At 40.1% G+C, this 24,544-nt stretch overlaps 1 protein-coding gene across 2 annotated transcripts in view; it reads right to left on the bottom strand.

Annotated features, from left to right (window-relative positions):
• Positions 1–19,382: 19,382 nt before the first annotated feature.
• PPP1R14C (protein phosphatase 1 regulatory inhibitor subunit 14C) overlaps positions 19,383–24,544 on the bottom strand; it is a 73,918-nt gene continuing 68,756 nt past the window's right edge. For both annotated transcript variants that reach the window (XM_073335223.1, XM_073335224.1), the window contains one exon: positions 19,383–20,722. In XM_073335223.1, the coding sequence (XP_073191324.1) occupies positions 20,648–20,722 (75 nt within the window). In that variant the 3' untranslated portion in view covers positions 19,383–20,647. The remainder of the gene's footprint in view (positions 20,723–24,544) is intronic.

The raw sequence follows: 24,544 nt of genomic DNA, 5'->3' as shown, positions 1-24,544 counted from the left end.
TGGTGTATTTTGTATTTGCATTACTTATAAACTGCACAAATTATACATACACATGCTTACAAATAAATCTACATACACCTGCATGTGTGTGCGCACTGATCCTTGTCTCTTTTCTGTGCTGCTCTCCCCTGTTTCTGCAGGCCTAGAGGCTTTCAATTAATTTTCATTTATTGTTTAATCTCCCCAGCTGGCAGCCATTCCTTATTAGCTATTCTTCCCCTGGATTTTTTTTAAAGTGTACTTGTGCATTCTCCCTTTGATCTCTAACTGTTCCTTGTCTATCCCTCATTCACAACTCCTGCCCACTTTGCTTCCCTATGTCTCACTCATTCATCCGTTCTCTCCCTCACACAACATTCAAGGCCTGACTCTGTGCTCATTTACGTGCATTTTACATTAGCTCAACGCAGTTTGAATTCTATGGACTTACACCTTATTTCCCAGAAATCACATCCAGCATTTCTTTTTTTCCCCATTCCACTCCTTAATTCTGTTGATACATTTTTATAACGAACCGAAGTGTAGTAAAGCAATTGACTATATAAATGTATTTAAGAGACCAAATAACCAATGTCAGTCAGTATTATTAAGCCAATAAGAATACAGAACAGGGAAAAGGTTCAATATGGTACCAGTCCCTAGGAAGTCATCTTGTGCAACATTGTTACATTCATCTTACACAGAAGGTGTGCTCCCCGCAGTAAACTCCAAAGCCATCTTTTTACCAGTAAAAGGTACTGTGTACAGCACCTGAAACTAGATTTAAACCATTCAACTTTCTACCTTGTTTGTAATGGTACCATGGTGTACCCCTTATTCCTTTGTTCTGAACACATGGGTTCCAGGTACCAAAAAGTGCATGAAGGCACCTCCTGGGTATGTATTATGGTAGGACAATCATAGGTCTTATCCTCTTCCTATAGGACATTCCCGTGCAGGCCTGTGACAATAATGCCTTTCCTGTTACAATGGTCGAATACTCATATGTCCTGATCCTCACAGCTTTCCCATTTAGTTAAGCAAAAGCTTACTTCAACTAATGTAAAGTATTATGGGATACTTACTATACGCAAACAGGATTATAGTAAAGGTATAGGCCAATTTAAGCTACATAACTGCTATAATAGTTGTGTGTGCAGTGTTGTTGTAGCCATGTTGGTCCCAGGATATTACAGAGACAAGCTAATATTTTTCACTGGAGCAACTTCTGTTTGTGAGAGAGAAGCTTTTGAGCTACACAGAGTCTTCCGGATACATGCTAATATTTATATGGTATGGATAATTATAAATATATATGCTAGCCAGCATATATTGGTCAACAATTCACTTATCCCTCAGCCAAAGCCATCAGCCTGTCTTAGGCAGGCATTTAGCTGCCCCTTCCCATACATATAATCAATCACGTGCATCCACCACAAGCACAGACAGCAAGCCACTCCCACCTTCTCCGAGGGTCCTCCACAAGGATTCACTGCTGCTTCTGTTTCAGTGGCAGGACAGGAGACACTCTAAACAGGTTTCAGAGTAGCAGCCGTGTTAGTCTGTATTCGCAAAAAGAAAAGGAGGACTTGTGGCACCTTAGAGGCTAACAAATTTATTTGAGCATCAGCTTTTGTGAGCTATATCGTATGCATCCGATGAAGTGAGCTGTAGCTCACGAAAGCTGATGCTCAAATAAATTTGTTAGTCTCTAAGGTGCCACAAGTACTCTAAACAGAGCTGCTCCTACAACCAGGCTTGAGATGTCACTTGATTTCCATCTGGGTCTGGGGATCCAAATATTAGTGTGTTGCCTGCTGCAAAACTCAGGCGGCTTTGCTGCAGAATTTAGGGTCAACATGTCATTTCATTTTCTCCTGGCTGCTGAAAAGCAGAGTGGGAACTCTGCCTCTCTCATTCTGGCTGCTGTGAGCAAATAGTGGGTATAGGGAGAGGAGTGAGAGGAAAGGGATGAGACATTCAGGATGAGTTTATGGGAAGAGGTCGGGCAGGCAAAGATGGTGTGATGGTTAGAGCAGTAGCCACGGCTATGGAAGACTCAGGTTCAATTCCCTGATCTACTACAAAAAAACCTTAATGACCTTAGGCAAATCACAATTGCTCTGTGCCTTGGTTGCTCATCTATAAAATGTGGACAATACTTCCCTACCTCACAGTCATGTTGTGAGGATAAATGTATGAAGGGATCTGAGTTGGTCAGATACAATGGTAGCAGAGGCTTGTGAGTACCTAAGATAGACAGGTGTATTTTGGGGTAAGGGTCCAGAAAGGCTGCCAGGGGTATGTTCTAGTTTTGTGCCTTGAGGGTCACGTAGGTGCCACCAGTCTGCAGCATCCCTCTCAGACAACTCTCGGCCTACTCAACGGAAGGCAGAGACAAACAAACAGAAAGGGAGAATTCTATTCAGGTGCACAAGCAGGGACCAACACAGAAGACAAGATGAGAACCACATTTCCAGAGAGAATAAAAAGGCAGATTATGTGGCAGCTAACTAAAAACATCCATTCTAAACCCCTAGAACAGCCGCATGCACAGAACCTTCATTATAATAGCACCTTTTATTAAACGGATTAGTCAAACCAGTCCTACCATCCAGATCAACCGCATGATCTGCTATTAGTCTACGCACACTGGTCTATCCCAATGTGAATTTGCTTTTGTACTTTAGTGTCTTATTTTAAACTACTAAAGATTGGGGATAACATTTAGTTTTTCACTTCATTGTGTTATTAAATGGTCAATATTTAGAATTGCTTTATGAGACATGGTTTAACAGTATGATCAGTCCTTCATTATGAAGCACTTTAAATATTTACAGTACCATCGAATAAAAGCAAAATTTACAGTAGCATATTGGGATATACTTTATATTGTATATTTGTAACAAAAACAGCTATATGTACTTATTAGTGTACCAGTACACTATTACTGCTGAGACTAATGAAAAAACAATACGTGACTAGGGTCCACCCACTTTACATAACACACATACCTTCCCGACTCATTCTGCCCTTGGATATGTGCATACTGATTCTACTGAGGTCAGTTAGGAGCTGCACATGTGGAACTGAAGGCCAAGTAGATACACACCTTCCTTTTACCATTTTTGTTTTTAACTTGGAAGTTTACAGGTCTACTTATCACCCCCAGTGACGTGACAATGAACTGGTAGTGTTACTACCCCACAATAAATGATTTCTCACAATCCTGTTGCCTGAATGATATCTGAAATACTGCATGCCTCCAGAAGATGCACTGTATACTGGATTAGTGGGAGGTGGTGAGGAGCCAAGTCATTGTTCACTAGAGTTAGACCTGGTCTACGTAGCTGAAGTCAACGTACTTAGATCTACTTACCACAGTGTCTTCACTGTGGTAAATTGACTGCTGACGCTCCTCCATCGACTCCGCCTGCGCCTCTCACTCTGATGGAGTACCGGCATCAGCAGGAGAGAGCTCGGTTGTCGATTTATCACGTCTAGACTAGATACGATAAATCGACCCCAGCTGGATTGATCGCTACCCATCGATCCAGCGAGTAATGTAGACAAGCCCTTAGTCAACATTTTTCATTGACCTGTTTCCCCACCACCACCCAAAAATGAACAACGCTTTCTGAATTAAATGGAAGTTTCCATGAAAAAGTTAGTTTTCACTGAAAATTGTCAAAAGTTTTTTCTCCACCTCAGGAAACTTTGAAGATGAAACATTTCTTATTTTTGTTGAAAATTTTCACAGAAGGAGGGTGGGGGAGTAATCATTTCCCAAACAGCTTTACTTTTAATTAGTGATGCAGCAGCTTTATTATATATCAAAAGAGTAACAAGGTATCTTTTCAGTGCAAGCATCTAAAGAAAACTAGAGCCAAAACTTGCAAAAAAAAAAACAAAACCCCACCTCAGCCTTTGTGTCTACAACTAATTGACCCATCATTTCCATGTATAAATTGGCTAGGAAGATATCTAACTATCAGGCTGAAACTCAGTTTTTACTAATGGATAAGATTTTTAGAAAAAGAGCATGAGACATTCTAGGAGTAGAATTATGTAACTCCCACTGAAAGAAAAGCAAGCAATATAGGAAAGCCTGAAACGTTTCACTCAGAGTAAGCCAACCCATCAAACCATGAAAAACCAGAGAGTCAACACCAATGCAGGAGATATTTCATGTTTTTATTGACCACATTATAACTCACCTGGAGAGAGAAAAAAAAGGTTGCTGAACGGAAACATTAACATTGCCTGAAATACGTTGCCATTGGCAGTCACTACTGGAACACCACCACCACACCAAATCCATGCCATCCCTTGCAATAGTAACATGGGGATTAGCACTGTGACTTGTCATTCTGTTTCAGCTCAGTAACCTGATAGGGTTCTGTTGCTGGGGTGTAAAATGTAAAGCGTCTACTGTAGTTAGCACTATCCTTACAAGTACAGCACTTCCTACACTGCTAAAAAATAACCTGCATTGGTAGTTTATACATGCTGGAAATTTGGTTTCTGTTCTGCACTTAATATCATTAAGACAGTCTTTCTATAAATACTTCTGAGGAAATACCTTCCACTGAATGAAACTATTAAATGGAATATTGTAGAGTTTTTAAAAAAAAAACTGGTACAAAGCTTGCAGCTATGTATTCAGTTCAGTTTTTTTTTTAAACTGAGTATTGTACTTTGTTTCAGGCTGCCAAATATCATCTAAAACTAAACGTGATAAAAATAAGAAATTGAGAAGCCAGTGCAGTAGATGAAAAATATATGGAAGACTCAAAACAAACTAGGCAAAGCCACCCACACCTCCAAGTAAACTCCACTGTTGGTATTCCAAGCTTATTCAAATCATCTGAAGCTTTTAGGGCTGCAAACCAGGCTGTCTACCTCCCAAAATCAGGTGCTCAAGAGATCTCACCTCCCTCCATAGCTGTACCAGTAACAACCTCTCTTACACTATTTTGTCACTTCACATCCAGGCTAGCTGCAAATGGGGTAGAAAAGTGAAAACTAATGAGCAAATAAATTAAATGAACTTTTGCCAACCCTAAAATAAGTTCATTTTGAAACTCTGGATGAAAGGTCAGGGTGTGAGGTTTTTATTGCATCCAAGCCATCTCTTCAAATAACTACTTCTCCCAGCAGAGATAATACACAATACCTAATCCATTCCATTTGTCAGTGAATATTGTTTCAAACTGACCTTCCTTCAGCCAACATAACTGCAAGATCGGATCAGTATTGTGGGAAAGTCAGTATCTTTTTGAAAGTGTATGTGGCATTTGGCTTGAGGAATTTAAAGCCACCTTCACTGGCAGAGAAAGCATTCTATACCCAAACCCTTTTCTTTTATTCTCAGGTAGTTACCAGTAGATGTCTTTGCTCATTTCATTGATTAATTCCCTTCCCCAGTCTGCACCATGTGATCTTGTTCTTTCCACAGGCTATTTACTAAGACCACACTCTGTAGCAGAGGATGAGTCCTTGAATTGAGGGAGAATTCACTGAAATGCCTCTTCTCATGTTAAAATAGCAGAATTAGTAGTTTCTGCATAAAAAGACAGAGGAAAGGAGTAGTCTTAGTTAAATAAGCCCTAATAGGAACACTTCATACTTAGCTTCTGTATTGTATACAGACTTATTTAACATGGAGGTGTTTGTTTAGGGGTTTCTTTTTATTCCATTTATTATTTAAATAAGGGAGGAAAGGATTGTCCTCTATACAATTCAGCAAAGGGCACCATTGTGCTTTCAGAAAATGGCAGTTTATCTAGCCATATGTAAGTGAGTTGCATATTTACCTATGTATTCTGCTATGTCTATGGTATTAAGCAGCCATATTAGTGCCTAATGAGAGAACAGCCTTCAGTTCTACAAATAAGATTTTCTGAAAAAGGGACCAGCAAGTTTGGGGAAACGTCAGTTTCTTAGGACCCAACTTGAGACACCTTAAAGGGACCTGTTTTTCAGAAAGTGCTGAGCAGTCACCCTTTGAAAATCAGGCCCCTTTAGAGGTGTGCTAGAAATTGAGGCACCCAAAATCATGGCCTTAACAAGTTTACAGCACAATTTGGGAGTATGCTTTGTGGCCTGGGGAAAGAGGGATATGCTGTCAGTGGGAATCATAACTTTGGCTCAAAGATCTCTAAACCACACCAGCTAAACTACAGAAACGAATATTTACCGACAGAAAAATTCTTCTTAACATATTTTTTAAAAGAATGTAACCCCCTTATTTTTGTGTTAAACCACCTTAGAAAACGGGGCCTTTTACTGTGGAGAGGGTTGGGTTTTTTTTATTAATGATAAATACTTTACAGCCTATTTAAGCAATTAATATTGGAAACATAATAAAACAACATCAATTGCTCACCAGCAGGATTTCCAGTTGTTACATCTGGCATACATCTTCACAGATGACCTGTAAAGTTTGCATCAATTACTTTTTGGCACACACCGATAAATATATTTTAATGGATGTTTCCAATAGTTAATTGAGGTCTTCTGCTAGTGACCAATTCAGGTGTGGGGGAAGGGTGTAGCTACTGGGATTTCTTTACTTCTGTTTAGGGACATGCCTTTAAAACAGCAAAAAGGATTAATCCCCAGCATTTAAGCACATATATAATCATGCTGCTGCTACTACTGAGTTTACCTTGGAAAAAGTGCTTTGTTCCCAGGAGGAATGTTCCAGCTCAGCAGCTGAAGACAATTTGGTAGGGGAAGATGTTAGAAAGCAGCTAATCAGCCAAGAGACTCCCTGAGGTTTTGCTTCATTTTTCCAAGTCACTGCCAACTTTTGCCTGTCTCTTCCTGGCCACTTTTGATATGTCAGCTGCTAAAATGAACTATTCCATGCCTTTTGCTAAACTAGAAATATGGGAGGGGAGGACAAGGAATGAATGGTGCTGATGTACCATTTAGATACCGGAAGTGCTGCATTTAGGAAATTGATGGGACTGACTATTTTTGGTCCAAAGGGAGAATACTGGGAATCAAGATGGAGATTGACTGACAGAGAGACAGACACTGCACACAAGAAATTACCTTCTACTGTAGCTGCCATACCTAGTATTAGACACAGGATAGTTTGTTCATTTGTTTTCCTAAAGGCAGGAGACTACACATAAAATAGGCCACTTGTCTGTGTTGAAGTCACATATATAATAGGAAACGGGGTTTCTTCTTAGTTTTGCAATTCCAGTGTTGACTGTCACCTGGGCATGCTGGTGGGAGAAGCCTAAGAACAAAAAGCATTACATGTTTTAACTTTAGAAGAATTTTGGATTTGCTTACAACTCTTGTATTAATCAAAAAAGTGTTTGCTAATCTCTAGTATTTAACAAATGTATTGTGTGCTTTAAGAGATTATTCCTATTTAAATCCTATGGGACTTTAGACGGGAACAATTTAATTATTGTCTGGATCAGTTTCATTTTCTTTTTTTCCCCACTAAAGTCTATATAGGACATAAAATAAAAACACAATATGGGTCAAAAGTTGGATTCTAATACAATATATAATCAATTATGCATTCAGCATGTATTACGTTGCAATATAATCTATTTCAGCAGGTTTGACAATTTAACAGTAATGAACAGGGTGCAAAATTCTGCTTCCTACTATACAAGTGTAAATCTGGTTTCAGTTAAGTTACTCTAGATTTACATTAGTGTAACAGAACTTAGCTTGACTTTACATGATGCAATGCCATGTAGATATAAAGAAAGGTCTTTGAGAAATGCCATTCAAATGCATTTTCTATCTGAAGTAATAGGTGGTGGCATTTACTAGAAGGAGACTCTCCTGGGTATGATTGAAGCAGAAATACTGTCCTTTTCCGGAACGATGGTAACAGCAGAGTCTAAGGTAGCAGCTCTCTCCTGGGTAGCCTCTGTTTTCCTTCTAGGGAGGATAAGGGGAAAGCACACATTGATTTCTTGTACACCATGAATCTTATAATGATAACTGGGGGACAAAGAGTGTAAGGACTGTGACCTTTACCACACGGCCATATGCAGGTCCTCTGATCCTTCTGCGTGGGAATAATCACTGAATCCTTTCGGGTTAGAAAAATATTACTCCACGGCTACATATCTGCTGACCATGCAAATTGTAGCATGCAGACCGTTGGCACCAATGGGTTGCCCTGTCACCAGTATGCCAATGACACACCATTCTATCACGTTCTCCAAAAATATTTCTGTGATTTCTCAGTGCCTAAATGAGCTTTGGACCTGAATGGGAGATGTCTGGCCACAACTGAATTGGGACAAGAAGCAGGAGCAGGCAACAACTGGTATTCCTGTGTTCTTCCAAGTTTTTCTCCTCTGAAGCTCTAGCCCCCCAAAGGAGCTGGGAAGAAGTCTACAAACAGAGCTGCTCAGCTGCCCAGCTGAGTATATGCTCAGCACTCCTTTAAGGGGCATAATCATGTACATCTGCCTCCTAGCAACCTGCAAGCTTTAAGAGAAGGCGAAATGCTTCTATACGCTGCTATTGAAGAGGCGCCGTTCAATACAGCCTCCGATACAGGGCCATGGCAAAAAGTTACAGACTCCAATCTTATTGTAGGTTACTGATTGACTCTAGCAAGGAAAGTTTGTAGCTTCCCATTTTGGCTTCCCTTTCCTGCTTTTGAAATAGACTTTAGACTTTCAAAAGGCCCTGGAGAAAGTCCCTCACAAGAGGCAACTGAAGCTAAGTAGTTATGGATGAGAGGCAAAGTATTGTCAATGGATCAAAAACTGGCAAAGACAGAGAGCAAAGAGTAGTATTAAATGGTCAAATTTCATCATGGCAAAAGTTATACAGCAAGGCCCCACAAGGTTCCATAGTAGGTCCTGTGTTGTTTCATATATACTTTAATGATCTGGAAAAAAAGAGGGGTGGGATAGGGAGTGAGTACTGAGGTAGCAAAATTTGCAGATGACACAAAAGTATCTAGGTTAGTCAGGACTAGTGAGGTACTTCAGAGAGATTTAAACAAGTGAGGTGAATGGGCAACACAATGGCAAATAAAATTGTATTGATAAATGCAAAGAGAGCAATACTTTAGAGACAAATGGTGCCATTTAATTTGGATATTAGAGTCCTCAGATTTATTAATTTGCCCGTCTCAGTGTGACTCGCTTCTTTTAGGTAACTCAGTAAAATATTCTCTCTGGTTTCATAGGACTTAGTTAAGATCACTTACGTCTGTCCATTTATAAACTGTATGTTATCTACAATAAACCAAACACAATTCCTTTGTCCATCTATGCAGTGTTCTGGTAATATATGATACACTAAGACAGGATTCACTGTGGATTTGGGGATGATACACTTTGGTTTTAGTTTACCTGGGAAAGAATCTCTCCAACAGAGGCAGAACCGCTCTTAAGGTGTACTGTCTCCTGAAAGCTCTCCACTAAAGAGATGTACAAAACAGATTCTAGCTGAAGTAACATTGTTTATTGTTTGTGTTCTGTTTTATTTAGTTTTCTATCTCTCTCTTTAATAAGTCTCAGTTAATAGTTGTGTTTATTTTGTCTTTAATCATTGGGTCTTCTTAGGGAAGGTGAGAAGAACCCTAAGTGACTGAAATAGTGGAGGTCACATCTCTGAATTGGCATTGAATGACAATCATTAAGATTTGGCCCCTACCATTTCTTGTTTTTCTAGACAAGAAGTTTTTAGCAATTTTGAGGGAAAATTAAATGGTGCTCATCACCTTAAATCACCCGTTACTCCCTGCATAACGGGTAACCTCATCACCCTTGGAGTACAAGGAGAAGACCCTTACGCTGGGTTGAATTTAAGCCTAGCTCAGGAAAGAAGAGAAGACCAAATTCTTAGTAGTCTCAGTTTGAGAGAATGAGGTCTTTGGATCTCAGCCGAAGAACTCCTGTGAATGGCATGCACAAGACTGGGCAGGAGCTCCTCCCTTCTTTCTACTGCCTGGGAAGAATTTAGAGCACGGTCCAATGGTTAGAGTGCTAACCTGGGACTCAGGAGACGTGGGGTCAAGACACTGTTCTGCACAGACTTCCTGCATGAACATAGTTAAGTCACTTGGGGAACGGAGACATGGAGAGTATCTGTACAATAGGGATAATAGTACTTTCCCCTACTTCAAAGGGGTTCTGAGGATAAATAGGTTAATGATTGTGAAGACCTCAGATGCTATGGTAATTGGTGCTACATAAGGACCTTAAATTAAAACCGTAAGTAATTTGACATAACTCCATTGCCAAGAGAGAGATAGGTGCATGGGAAGGAGAACATTCCAGAAGGCTGGCTGCAGTTGGATATAAAATCATGTGAGGTGGTCACTTCAGAACTCAGACTCTGGAGTAGGGGACTCCTCTCCTGAATGCCATGGCATGTTTGTGGAACCCTGTGTGTCTTTAACTTCAAATTCCATACAGGCTAAGGCCATGCCTACACTCCAGCAGCTTAGCTGCACAACGCAGTAGCTATGCCACTGTAATCCTGTAATGTAGACTTATAGACTCAGACTTTTAGGCCAGAAGGGACCATCCTGATCATCTAGTCTGACCTCCTGCACATCACAGGCCACAAAGCCTCACACACTCCTGTAATTTGCCCATAACATCTGGCTGAGCTACTGAAGTCCTCAAATCTTGATTTAAAAGACTAAGTTACAAAGACTCCACCATTTACTCTAGTTCATATGAGCAAGTTACTCATATCCCAAGGTGCAGAGGAAAGCAACCCTACTCCCCCCTCAAGTATCTCTGCCCATGTGACCTTCCCAAACTCAAATATGACACTCAGATAGACCCTGAGCATGCCAGAGACACCCATCAGCCAAACACCCAGGAAAGAATTCTCTGTAGTAACTCAGAGCCCTCCCCTTCTAGTGTTCCATCTCTGGCCATCAGAGATACGTGCTAATAGCAGTAGTGAATGGGCCATGTGTCATTTTAGGCACTCATCATACCATCCCCTCCATAAACTTATCAAGTTCAGTATGGAGACAAGTTAGGATGGTTCCCCCCCACCCCACCCCACCCCCCATTTCCTTTAGAAGCCTGTTCCAGAACTTCACTCCTCTGATGGTTAGAGCCTTCATCTAATTTTAAGCCTAAATTTATTGATTACTAGTTTATATCCATTTGTTCTTGTGCCAGCATTGGCCCTTAACATAAATAACTCCTCTCCCCCTGATGTTTATTTGTCTGTTGCCAGGTTTAGGGGCAGGCGACCACCTGGGGTGCCAGCTTGGGGGGCTCTGAGCTTGGGGTGCAGTTTTTTGTTGTTTGTGACAAAAGGGAAAATAGAATGTTTGAAGTAAAATGGTTCAGGTATTCCTGATGTGGATTCATTTTTCACTAGCCTCCAAGGCTACAACAGCACGAACATGAAGGGAAGAAACAGTGGCACCCAGGCAAGGGTCCTTGCACTGAATCCAAGAGCTTTCTTCATGCCTTGTGGCTGCCATTCCCTCAACCTGGTTGTGCCAGATGCAGCGTCATCTTCTTTAGATTCAGTATCTCTCTTCGGAGTACTGCAAAGGATATACATCCTGTTTTCAGCATCAACTATCAGGTGGAAGATCCTCACAGACAATGTTACAAATCTGACTGTGAAGCCACTAAGTGATGCTCGCTGGGAGAGCTGCATTGACAGCGTAGGGCCAGTGAGGTTCCAAGTGACTAAGGTTTATGATGCCTTGATGGAACTAGTGCAGTCAAGTACAGCCAAGGCTGGAATCCAACACAAGGTACAAAGCCTGGCAAACCAGATCACTGACTTCAAATTTCTGGTCTCAATTGTGGTTTGGCATGATATCCTGTTCCAAGTAAACCTTGTAAGCAAGGCATTACAAACTCAGTCGATGGACATCATGACCACTACTACTTTGATAAGAAGCTGCCTTGATTTTGTTGTGGCCTAAAGAGAAAACGGATTTGAAGATGCCATCGCTGCTGCCAAAGAAAGGTGGAAAGTTGAGTTGAGCCTGTCTTCAAGGAAACGTTCATTCATCGGAAGAAGAGACAGTTTGGTTACATGGGCAGAGATTAGGTGATGGGTAGCCCAAAAGAAAAATTCAAGAAGAAGGTTTTTTGCTCGCTTGTTGACACTGCCCGAGTGTCCATTGAAGAAAGACTTGGGAAAATGAAGCACCACAAAAAGCCTGAAGGGTTTTGTATGACCTTAGGAAGCTGCCACAGACAGGAAAACACTCTTGAACAATTGTACATATGGACCTTCACCAGATGCTGACACCTGGGGAATGTTTGGATGTGAATAATAAAGACCTCTACGTCGATTTGGACATCAGTCACATTTTGCCACATAGGAAGCACTCTTCACTTGCCAGTCTTTGGATCTCTCTGACGCTGTGCTTCACTTCACAAGGTGAGAAAAGCTAAAGGACTGGGGGTTAAGCTTTTGAACTAAAAGACAAGGGTTAACATTCTAAGGCTGTCATCTACAGTAACACTATTTAATACTGGTCCACCTAATGTTGGTGCACAGTTCAATTTCTTGATGTTCATACATTTCAGTTATTCTTAAAATTAAAAAAAGTTTTTATAAGCTTAGAGGAAATTAATTTTTTATTTGCTTATATTGGCATGAATAAATACAGATCCTAACTTGCAAATTTATCTTATATAACAGGAATAAATCATGCATGCAAATTTTGCAAAGTCATGAAATGGGCTACAAATGCATTCAAAAGTTTAACAAATGGAAGTGGGGGGGCACTGAAGATGCTCCTCGCTTGGGGTGCCATTTGGTCTATGGCCGGTCCTGCTTCCAGAGAGCAATCATATCTGCCCTCAGCCTTTGTTGTGTTAAACAAGCCAAGTTCCTTAATTCTCCTCTCACAAAATATGTTCTCCATGATGTTCCTCTGTTCATTCAAGTAGCCCTTCTCTGCATCTGTTCCAATTTGAATTTATCTTTCTTAAATAGGGGAGACCAGAACTGTACACAGTATTCCAGATGAGATGTCAGCAGTGCCTTGTACAATAGTAATAACACTTCCCTATCTCTACTGGAAACACCTCACCTGGTGAACCCTAGGACTGCATTAGCCTTTCTCCATAGCTGCATCATATTATTGACTCATTACTAATCACATCAGCCACCTATCAGAGGCTCGTTCACCTGCACATCTACCAATGTGATATATGCCATCGTGTGCCAGCAATGCCCCTCTGCCATGTACATTGGCCAAACCAGACAGTCTCAATGTAAAAGAATAAATGGACGCAAATCAGATGTCAAGAATTGTAACATTCAAAAACCAGTTGGAGAACACTTCAATCTCTCTGGTCACACGATTACAGACCTAAAAGAGGCAATATTACAACAAAAAAACTTCAAAAACAGACTCCGAGACACTGCTGAATTGGAATTAATTTGTAAACTGGACACCATTACATTAGGCTTGAATAAAGACTGGGAGTGGATGGGAGTGGATGTGTCATTACACAAAGTAAAACTATTTCCCCATGTTTATTTTTCCCCCCTACTGTTCCTCACACGTTCTTGTTAACTGCTGGAAATGGCCCACCTTGATTATCACTACAAAAAGTTTTTTTTTCCCTCTCCTGCTGGTAATAGCTCACCTTGCCTGATAACTCTCGTTACAGTGCGTATGGTAACACCCATTGTTTCATGCTCTCTGTGTATAGAAAATCCCCCTACTGTATTTTCCACTGCATGCATCCAATGAAGTGAGCTGTAGCTCACGAAAGCTTATGCTCAAATAAAATTTGTTAGTCTCTAAGGTGCCACAAGTACTCCTTTTATTATTGACTCAGTCATCCTGTGATCAACCAATACTCCCAGCTCTTTCTCCTCTTCTGTCACTTCAACCTCAAATCCCCAGCTTATGGCAAAAGCTCCTGTTAGATCCTAAGTGCATGACCTTGCACTTTGAACTATTTCATACCATTTCTATTACTCCAGTTTCCAAGGTCATCCAAATCTTCTTATATGTTATTCCAAACCTCCTCCATATTGGCAGTACCTCCCAACTTTGTCTCTTCTGCAAATTTGATTAGCAAAAAGAAAAGGAGGACTTGTGGCACCTTAGAGACTAACAAATTTATTAGAGCATAAGCTTTCATGCTTATGCTCTGAAACCTGTCAAATTTTATTAGCACATTCCCACTTTTTGTGCCAAGATTATTAATGAAGAAGTTAAATAAGATTGGTCCCAAGGATGAGGACAAAGATTGCAATGACAAAAAGAGCTGTTCCACTGCCATAGGAACTCCACCTCCAAAAGTGACAGTAGCTAGGTCGATGGAAGTATTCTTCTGTCAACCTACCTGTATCGACTCTGGGGGTTAGGTTGACATAGCTACAGCATTGAGGGGTGTGGATTTTTCACACCCTGAGCACCATAGCTATGTTGGCCTATGCTTTAAAGGGCAGACCAAGCCTAACGTTTGTTGTGTTTCCCACAAAGGCACAATTTGGGAAGTGAAATTTAATTGGTTTTGGGTGTTAGCTAGATGCCACTGAAACACATTTTCAGCCTGAAGTCATTTTCTAACCAGCTTGTTTCTTCTTGAAGAGGATAATTAGTAAATGTATTGAGAACAACTGCCCACACCATGCAACCAAGTACAATATTATTCCAGTGAGCAGAAGCCATTATCCCCATATAATCAAGCAAAACACAAAAGTTATCAGTTAGAATTTTATTCTCTAGTCCCAATTTAGTGAAAGTACATCTATCATTTAACAAAATGGCCAGTCTCTGGATTATTTTATTTTATTTTTTAAAGTGGATGAATATAAACATAGAAACTGACTTAAATTGAAAAATTCAGATTAACATCCTGAGTTTTGGCACATCTAAAAACAAAGTGGGATGTCCCTTCCTGACAGCTACATACAGACAGGTACCTCCACAGAGAATCGTTAGGCTCACTGGGCTACATGCCAACCCAAGAGTCTGCTTGTGCAGATCCAGTTGCATGAGCAGGGCTTCAGTTTGGACTTTAAAAAAAAAAAAGGCCAGTTGCACTGTGGCCGACTCATGATTTTATCATAGATCATTTGGGGTTTTTCTTAAAACCCCAGTAACTGAAGGCACATGATTACATGAAATGTACTTTTAAATGAAAGCTGAGAGTCTCAAGCCCTTATCTTTGCAGGGAAAAACTGGAAAATGTAACCCACTCACAACCCAGATTAAAAAACCCACGCTGTATTTTAAGTCTCATTTTTTTGGAAGGGTCAGTGGGAATGGTGGGGAGGGAGGTGCAGCACTTATCTCATGGTTTTATGAGCATTTAGGGTGGCAATGCTTGGAACACCCTGAGCGTACAGTTGTTCCAATCCTGGCTTTTGGTTTGGGCCCATCTCTAGTCCTACTGTACATCACTGACAACAGCTGCTAGATTTCCAGTTAATGACACTTCAGATTATAAGTATAGGTAAAGTATCCAAAAACTCAGGTTCTTATCCAAGTTGATCGAGAAATTAATATGTTCTAGAAATTGGGCTAGTAATCTCATGAAATCAAGCTCATTTGTAGTCAGTTCATGTTTTGGACTGGGTCCTATTCATCTCACCTCCTGTGGCCTTCCCTGGGTCTTATGCTATCACCGCAAAGGACTTGTGATTTAACATGCAATACATTTCTTTCTCCTGTTTGAATTCCTGTTACACAAAAGTGGTAAAAGCAATAAACTTTTTTTAAAGCCAAGAAGGGTCTCCAAATCTGCATTTAAAAAACAGGTTTATTGCCTTCCACACCTTTAGAAATGGAATTCCAACAGGAGAACGAAGCACTCTTTTGGGTTAGGTCATGTGCCAGTTACAGCCACAACAAACAAACTAGAGACCAGCTCACAAGGTCAGCTAAAAACCCATCTTAAAACTTGCAATCCCTTGGAGTTGGAAGAGCAACAAGGAGGTGAAAAGTTAAGCAGTTATTTGTCAGTCTTTTCACTTAACCCAGCTTATTTCCTGCAGAAGCAAAATGGTTGGGGTCCCCAAGAGATTGTTTTTGAAGAGGCTAGCCAGATATTTTTTTAAAATCAGTTTGTCCTTGTGTCAAGGGTAGAGCACCCAGCCCTGGAGTGATTAAGTACTAAGCCCAGTGCCCAGATTAATACAAGAAGACATAATACAATACAATAACTGGCAGTTCATGTTCAAGGTACATCTAAGAACAAAAGGGAAAAAAAGATGACTCTTGAGATAGAATGGACACTCTAGGGTTTTATCTATCATTGCAAAAAGTTCACTGCGCCCGTTGGAATGGAAATGGGAAGGCAGCACTTTTGTAAGTGTAAAGACATGAATCTTATAAACTAGCTACACTTTAAACTGCATTCCTGCCCCTCTCCCCCCCCTCCCCCAGTCTAGTATCATGTACAATCAGCAAATATTAACCAGCACTGGACTCCTTCCCCCAGGGGGATGTTTGAGAAGGCCAGGAAGACCAGGAAAATTAAGGAAAATCTGGATAAAGGAGGTGCCAAGTTCAATGGGACCAGGTCAAGGAACTTTCCAACAATTGTTTTTTCTCCCAGAAAAGGAATAATTCAGCAAGTTTTTAATTTATGATATTGCATATAGTTATACGTATTAAGAAAGAGACTCAAGTTTAAGGGATATGCACAGGGGAGAGAGAATTACACATTTTTCAAGTTTGAGTTGGCAAGAAAACTCACAGCATTATAAGCAGGTTCTTCAAAAAAAAAAAATCAGGAAAGGCCTCTGGGAGTGGGGAAAACATATTATTAATTCAAGCTATGGAAGAATGCAGCATGACAAAGCTTGAGGCAATAGATTCTAAAACTGATTTGGTTACCTAATGCGTTGATAGGCTTGAAATTAAAATTAGAACAGAAGGATGCAACTCATTGAAGATCATTTATTACTTGCACAAGGTGTGAAAGTCCTTGAGGGACAACTTCAATTAAGGGTTAAGGGCCAAATTAATCTCTGGTGTAACTACTGTAGTCAACCAAGACATTAAATCCTTCAGACTAATGCAGAGGACTTAAATCTCCATTACAATGTACAGGCTGTACCTCCGGAGGCCGCATTTTCAAGTCATATCCAGAAGTGGCAACCAGATGTTAATTAATAATTGTGTTTATTAGGACAGTACCCTTGTGGTACCTATCACACACTCATGATCCAAAGTTTGCCACCACTAAACTTTCCAAATAAGGTAGGCCCCCATTCTTCAACTGGCAGTATGCAGACATAGGGACCTACCCACTGAGCTAGTTGCAAGATCAGAGCCATAGTTGGCAATAGGGTTGTCAGTACTTGCTAGTGTTTTGAGTTGTTACTCACCTGTGGAAGGAGCATGTGCCTCTCCCACCCGCTTATTACTTCGTGCCACCCTCTACCTTCAAGGTCTCAACATTAAGCGCATAAGCAGACTCTTAGCTAGATCTTCCTCCCACCCTGGCTGTCATTTTTAATCCCCTTGGAAGGGGACTTTCCACCCCCACCCTGCAAATGCCCTCTTTTCAGGATTGCCAACTTTACAATTTACTTCTGCGGGCAAAAGGAAGCTTACCCCACGACTAGAAGAGTTTTTAATAGATGAGTATTTGGGACAACCAAGTTATCTGCTTTTCTTCTCTAGCATAGGAATTTACTGACCTGCTCTTGTTGCCTCCAGAGTCACATAGCTGGTGTGATTAAAAGTCAGGTGGGCTGGAAACAAAATCCTTGTATGCGCCAGCTAAGTTTAGGCCATTGGGAAAAGTGGATAATGAAGATTCCACACTGCTTTGGTGCCAGCTACTTCTTTAAAATATGCGAACGCTAATGTGGAATTATGCAAAAAGTGTACCCTGAAAACCTATGTTCTTGTTGGCAACTCTGCTTGTACACTAAAAAGGCAAAACAAAACTCTGCCTCAAAGTGCATTCATTCTGGAGCCAATTCAGTATAATTCACAAGCAGTTTTTAAAGCCAAAGGAAATTTGTATTGCAGCCAAACTTGGCCCTTTTTATTCAAGTTGCCCAGTTAGGCACTGAAGATGGCTTGCAAGATCTTTTTAATTTCACTAACATTGGGTGCTATTGAAACCACACTCAAGTACTGTAGAGTACTAGGAAACACCCACACAGTATAAAGAAATAAGCACCATGAGATCTTAAATCAACAAGTTGATTTCTCTTCTCACACCAGTGAGCCAAGAGTAGCTCCATTAAAAGTCAAAGAGGAGAATCAGACCTCGCAGGTCCCCAGGCACATTATACCAGCTGGAAAGAAAGGCTATTTAGAGTTCATTTCTGCCTACCAAAACACTTTTTAAGAGTGAAGCATTTACTGCATTACAGCTGGGGGAGTGGAAGCCCTTCCCAGCACTGGCCCTTCAATAGTTACACACTGGGCAAAAACAAAATTGCAGATGTTATCCTTGATTTTAGAAATCGGCTCTAAGGGCATGATCTATCTGTTCCAAACAGTTCCTGAAAGGATGGTACCATTATTTCCAGCAATATCTGCTGTGTGCAAATCAGAAGATCACAAAGGAAGCAATTAATGACAAAGACAGCATATTATACCTTTCTGGCTAATTAACATTTAGCAACATTATGCATAATTTTTAGGCAAAATTTAATATAGTGACAATTGTTTGTGAAGAAGCAGTGTAATTATCAATATATTTGTGATTTGGTGGTGTTTTAGTTGTACTATACTTCATTACCCCAGGACTAGAAAGTTTGCCATACTTAAAAAAAAAAAAATCTTTATGGGCCCAAGTCACAAAATTCAGACACAGATTCCAAATACCACAACTCTGAGTGTTCAGATCTAGGATGTTGCTACCCATAAACCAGCTGCATTATTCAGAGAAAGCAAAGTTCTGTGGTGTTTAGAACTAGGGAGTTTTTCTAGGCCCATCTCCATTATACGCATGAGGAGAAACAGGTATCCAAAGTTGGGAGATAGTAGGGGAATAATATTCATGTAAGCAGATATTGTTCCAGTAACAAAATAAATATAACCACAAGTCTCCATGCCAGTGATAAGTCTCTCGAACTGGAATGTCTCTCATTGTCAATACTTCACTGAATTATTACTTTGGAGATTATGAAAAGGTCTAAGTGTGTACATGGCAGTATGTTTTCTAGAGGAAGGCATGTGAAAGCTCCATAATCATCTCACATAATGCATTCTCTAATGACTAGAAAGGACAACGTTAACTTTGTACCAAACCCAGAATTTGATTTCAGTCCGCAGAGACTACTGAAATCTAATACTCAAACATTTGAGGCTAGGTGGTATTACCCCCAAGCCCAGGGTATTAGGCCAGCCTAAGGTGGACTGACATGTATTGACCAACTCACTCCTTCTGTGTATACATCCCTATAACTATCATTGAATATATGCACTAGTAGCTTTGGGAAGTGTAGATGTAACAAGAGTCACAAGTTCCATTTATTTGAGTAAATATCTGGTAAATAAAATCATTGATAAACATTACAAAATTAAATACATTTAAAAAAGCTTGCCAGCATACATAAAATTCACAAACATGTATTTCTTATTTTTAAAAATAAAATATGTTAAGAGCACCTTTGATATAAAATGCCTGACTAAATTCATCTACTGGCATATGGTAGCTTATGGAACATCTGGAAAATGTCCCTAATTAAGAAGTGTCAGGGATCCACTGAAAGTATTCCATTCTTGCTTTCACAAGAAAGGAGGACCCATAACTAACAAGCCCCCCCTAGTTCTGGGGACAGAGCTCTAAATAAATGCTACACTATTCTTTATTGAAAGGGGGATCTGCATTAAAACCTGCAATGCAAAACAGTGCTTTTGGTTTGTTTTGGTAGCACTTCTTTCCCCCACACTGTGAAACATTTTTTAGATGGCGATTGACATTTCTCTAGGTATCACATCAGGCTCTTATACAGTAGGTTAATACAACTCTAACACACCATGAGGTGAAGAGAAAATGATCTGGCAAAGCATCAAAGTCAATAAAACAATTAGAAGTCTACAAATTAAGCCCTTAAGAAACTCCCCCATTTCTCATATGTTGCTTTCTGTATGAGAAGATATACTGAAGTTCTTCACCTCGGTGTTTTAAAATGGATTTAGAAAATGGCAGTACTCATTTTGGTAACCTAAATTGTTGCCCTCTAGTAACATGTTTGCTTCAGCAACCATTTAAATAGTTTACTGTAACAACTTCCCTTCCAGCCAAGTGAAACAGTATTCACACCCCCACTTTACAACTTATGTACATACAAGCACAAGAAACTTGACATCCATGAGTTAAATGTACAGCCAACTTAAAACGTTATCTAACTAGTTGCTAGGGGAAAATAAAAAGGCAATTCTTCTAGCTCTGCAAGTTTACATACTCTTCTGATTCACCATGTGGGATTGCTGCCCTTCATTGCTATGACATGGTCACTAATGCCTGGGTTCTTCACTGGTTCAAAAATCCTTTAGTAGGATAGTTGAGCAGCTCCAAAAATGTTGATATCCTTGATAAAAAAACTGACAATTAAAAAAAACCCTTGAAAGCACATGAAATAGGACTCCCTTGAGTAAATGTCAAAACTGAACCAAATAAAAAAAAAGTTGCTCAGAAAGACAACTCTATTTTAATAAACATCTTGTAGTCAAAGTCCCATTTCCCTTGCTAGGTTTCTTATAAGAGTGCTACTATTTGAGTAGTTATATACTCTTCTTTTGAGGGGGGCTTAGCTTTCTCATCCCTCTTATCCGAGTTAGCAGTTCTCTGATAAATTCCTAGGGGAAAAAAAAAAAAGATTAGAAAAACAATATTTTGCATCATCAAGACATCATAGTTTTGGTTTGTATTTTTTTTTAAAAGGAGGAACACTAAAGCAAACTATGCAAGCTTATCCTGGAGATAAGCTTTTACTGGTAAGGTGGAATTTATATGAGCTCTTGGAATCTTAAAGGTTTCAGAGTAACAGCTGTGTTAGTCTGTCTTCGCAAAAAGAAAAGGAGGACTTGTGGCACCTTAGAGACTAACCAATTTATTTGAGCATGAGCTTTCGTGAGCTACAGCTCACTTCATCGGATGCAAACTGTCAGTTTCCACGGTATGCATCCGATGAAGTGAGCTGTAGCTCACGAAAGCTCATGCTCAAATAAATGGGGTAGTCTCTAAGGTGCCACAAGTCCTCCTTTTCTTTTTGGAATCTTAAAGTAAAGGCTACATGCACACTTCCCTCATGAAGTGGAAAGGAAAGAAACTCATTATTCCCTCCATGTGCAAATATAACTCAGTTGCTATCCATCTTCCACCCTTTTATCACACAAGTCTATTTGACAGTTGTCCACTGGGCAACTTTCTTCAAAAGCTAGAAGAAGCAGCTCACGTCAAATGTTATGTTTCAAACTTACGGCTGGTCTGTTTCAAACTTACGGTGGTAAATCAATCTAACTTACGCGACTTCAGTTACATGAATAACGTAACTGAAGTCGGCGTAGTTAGATCCACTTACCGCGGTGGCTACACCTTATGCTTCTTGGGGAGGTGGAGTACACAAATCGATGAGAGAGTGCTCTCCCATTGATTTAGCATGTCTTCACCAGACCCGCTAAAATCAACACTCGCTGCCAATCTACTGGTAAGTGTAGACATGCCCTTAGTCTTTCTTTTTTTTAAATGTAGCTCTCTATGAGATCAGAGTTAAAATCTAAGTGCAACGAGGTGTTTTCACCTGCACTTTCCTCAAACACAACAGGCAATTTTGGTAACCTGCCCTCAAAACATGTCACCTTCAGGCAGAGATCAAGCTCAGGAAATCTCAGCCCCAGAAGGAGAGTTTCAGAAAGCTACAATCTTGAAAAATATGAAGTTATTATGAAAACTCTGACTACAGTGGTTACTACTGAGAAATTACTGACATTTACGCCACATCTACAATGGAAAAGCTTGCCAAAAATGTTCCCTTTCCCCATCACTGTTAGCCCCACTTTTGCCAAACAAGTAGTCACACTAGGGTTCCCCCTAGTGCTACATCGGTCCCAGAGCCAAACCCCATTTTACCACCTTTTTAAATTAAAGGAAATTTAATTAATTGACACAATAATAGTGGGTCTGGCTGAGAGATTCTTGCCCACATGAGGTATCCCAATGGTGCTTTCACAATTTCTGCGGAAGCTGGGTCACCACACGTGATAATATATGTAAGTTTACCTAGTGTAGGCAAGGCTTACATCAGGCAAAACCAGCCACTAACATCTAGATACAATATGAGTGGTTAAGGATGGTTTTTAAACTTTAAAAGGGACAGTGCTGTTTAAAATTATAATAAACTTATGCACATAGTTGGTCCTTAATCAAGCTAGTAGTCTGATGGACTTCGAAGGGGTTTTCTTTCACGTTTAAACACTAGTTATGAGTCAGGGTTTGCAGAAACAGACCACAATTTAAAATTGTTTTGTTATTATTTATCTACTGTTATTTGTATATGATCATAGCTTTTAGTTTACAGTTAATGAATTCTGGTACAATATTACCTCTTAATACAGGTAGGATAAGGATTGTCCAAACAATTTATACAAAATTAGTTTATCCCCTGAATCAAAATTTTGATTAGATCCCAAAATTTGTTTAGTTGGAATTCCAACTAATCTGAAGATTTTTGATGTCATTTGAGACTTTTGGATAATTGAGTTTACCAGTAGTGCCATACGTAGAACTGTAAAAACATATGGTGATTTGTAGACGTAAGTACTAGCACATGTGAGTGTCAGCTTGGCGTTAAGTTCTTAAATACCGAAATATAATATAGTTATGGGTAGCAAGCCAGGAAATAGCTGACAAGATAATTCCAAACTGGAAATGAAAGTAATCAATAGACCTAGATTTAAAAGATATCTTCATTAATGTCGCTATAGTGATATTAAATAAAAATGAAGCCCTTTGCTTAGCCTGTAACAAAAGTTGCACTTCCAAGTTTCATTCCCTGGGGGGAGGGTTAGAAATGCCAGTGAACAAAGTCAGCACCTACACGCCACACTGATAGGCTCAAATGAACATGTTGAAACCCTGATAAAACAAATGCTTAAGTTTGTTTGCTACCAGGGCTACAGTATTTATGGGAGATGTCACTATGAGTAACATTTATGGTTAGATATATATTTAACTCAAGAGAGGGGTCGGTGTGTTTCTGGATGGACTGCGTGAGTCTCAACACACTACTGCAATACAGTAGAAGGAAAGCAAGCTTCTTCTCTGCCCATTTAGAAGAGATTTGATTGGGGAAACAGATTTTTTAAAACCTGAAATAGATTTCTCCCTCAGCTGTCCCAAATGAAAAAAGTATGCATCAATATCTCAAACACTCGATTAAGATATTTCTTCTCCTCCTAAAAGTTTTATCCTTCCTTTCTGCCCTATTTGATCAGCCTCCCATTCCCTTTCTAAATGCCTGGAACCTCCCTATCTGCTCCCATAAAAGGTTGCAGTACTTCACCTCCTTTCCCCCCCGTAATAGGCAGCTGCAAAGCATCCAGTTCAGAACTTGGCTGACTCTTTAATGTCAACAGGACACAAAAGAGTTGATCAGCAACCTGTGTACCTAAAATGTGAATATAGGGACCCGTATAGCTGCACTTCTGATATTGGATTGCTCAAGTTTTCCTATTTGAAATGTGGCCATGGAATTCCACTGAGCTCCTCTCTCACCCCTCCTTCTAGAGGAGCTGTTCAATAGTTTTCCCCCTGTGATATCAAATTTAACTATGACTGTTAGGATATAGATATTCAGGCCTGTCTGTAAAGGCCTATACTCTAAGAATTTAGGTGTATTCTTATCACTTGTATAAAAGAGAGAATCAAAATCACTGTCTGCTGGTGTAAGGGCCTTCTCTTACTGTCACAGTCTGAGGCCCTGTTCTTAGGCTAAGGCCTTTGGCTAAGCAGCAGAGGCAGCCATAAGCTGGGAAGCGAACGGTCACATCCTCACATTCCAAACTAGTCACAATGAAAGAAGGTGCTGTTGGGCACTATCAGGACAGGATTGTATTCCTGTCACCTCCAGAGAGGGGGAGGTGCCTAGAAAATGTGGAGGGAAGCTTGGTTTGATGGCATCCTGTCTGGCAGGAACTCACTTATCAATAGCTGGGATGTGAAATCCTCACTTCTGTATTGTCTTGTCATTATAGTTCCCACTTTGCTGTTGTTTGTCTGTATAATCTCTGTCTGGTTCTGTGATTGTTCCTGTCTGCTGTATAATTAATTTTGCTGGGTGTAAATTAATTAAGGTGGTGGGATATAATTGGTTACATAATCATGTTACAATATGTTAGGATTGGTTAGTTAAATTTCAGGAAAATGATTGGTTAAGGTATAGCTAAGCAGAACTCAAGTTTTACTATATAATCTGTAGTCAATGAGGAAGTTGGTGTGGGTGGGAGGGGGTGGGCGTGGGCATGTGGGTGAGGGAGATGGGAACAGGGAATGGGGGTAAGAAAATTGGAATAATGTTTTGCTAAAGAGGGAAATGGGAACAGGGAATGGGAGTAAGGAAGTTGGAATCATGTTTGGCTAAGGGTAGGAATGGGAACAGGGACACAGGTGTAAGGCTCTGT

Source organism: Lepidochelys kempii, chromosome 3 (assembly GCF_965140265.1).
Source record: "Lepidochelys kempii isolate rLepKem1 chromosome 3, rLepKem1.hap2, whole genome shotgun sequence".
NCBI classification, from domain to species: domain Eukaryota; kingdom Metazoa; phylum Chordata; order Testudines; family Cheloniidae; genus Lepidochelys; species Lepidochelys kempii.
The sequence above is the reverse complement of the archived record's forward strand: the minus strand, read 5'-3'. Positions and strand labels throughout refer to the sequence as shown.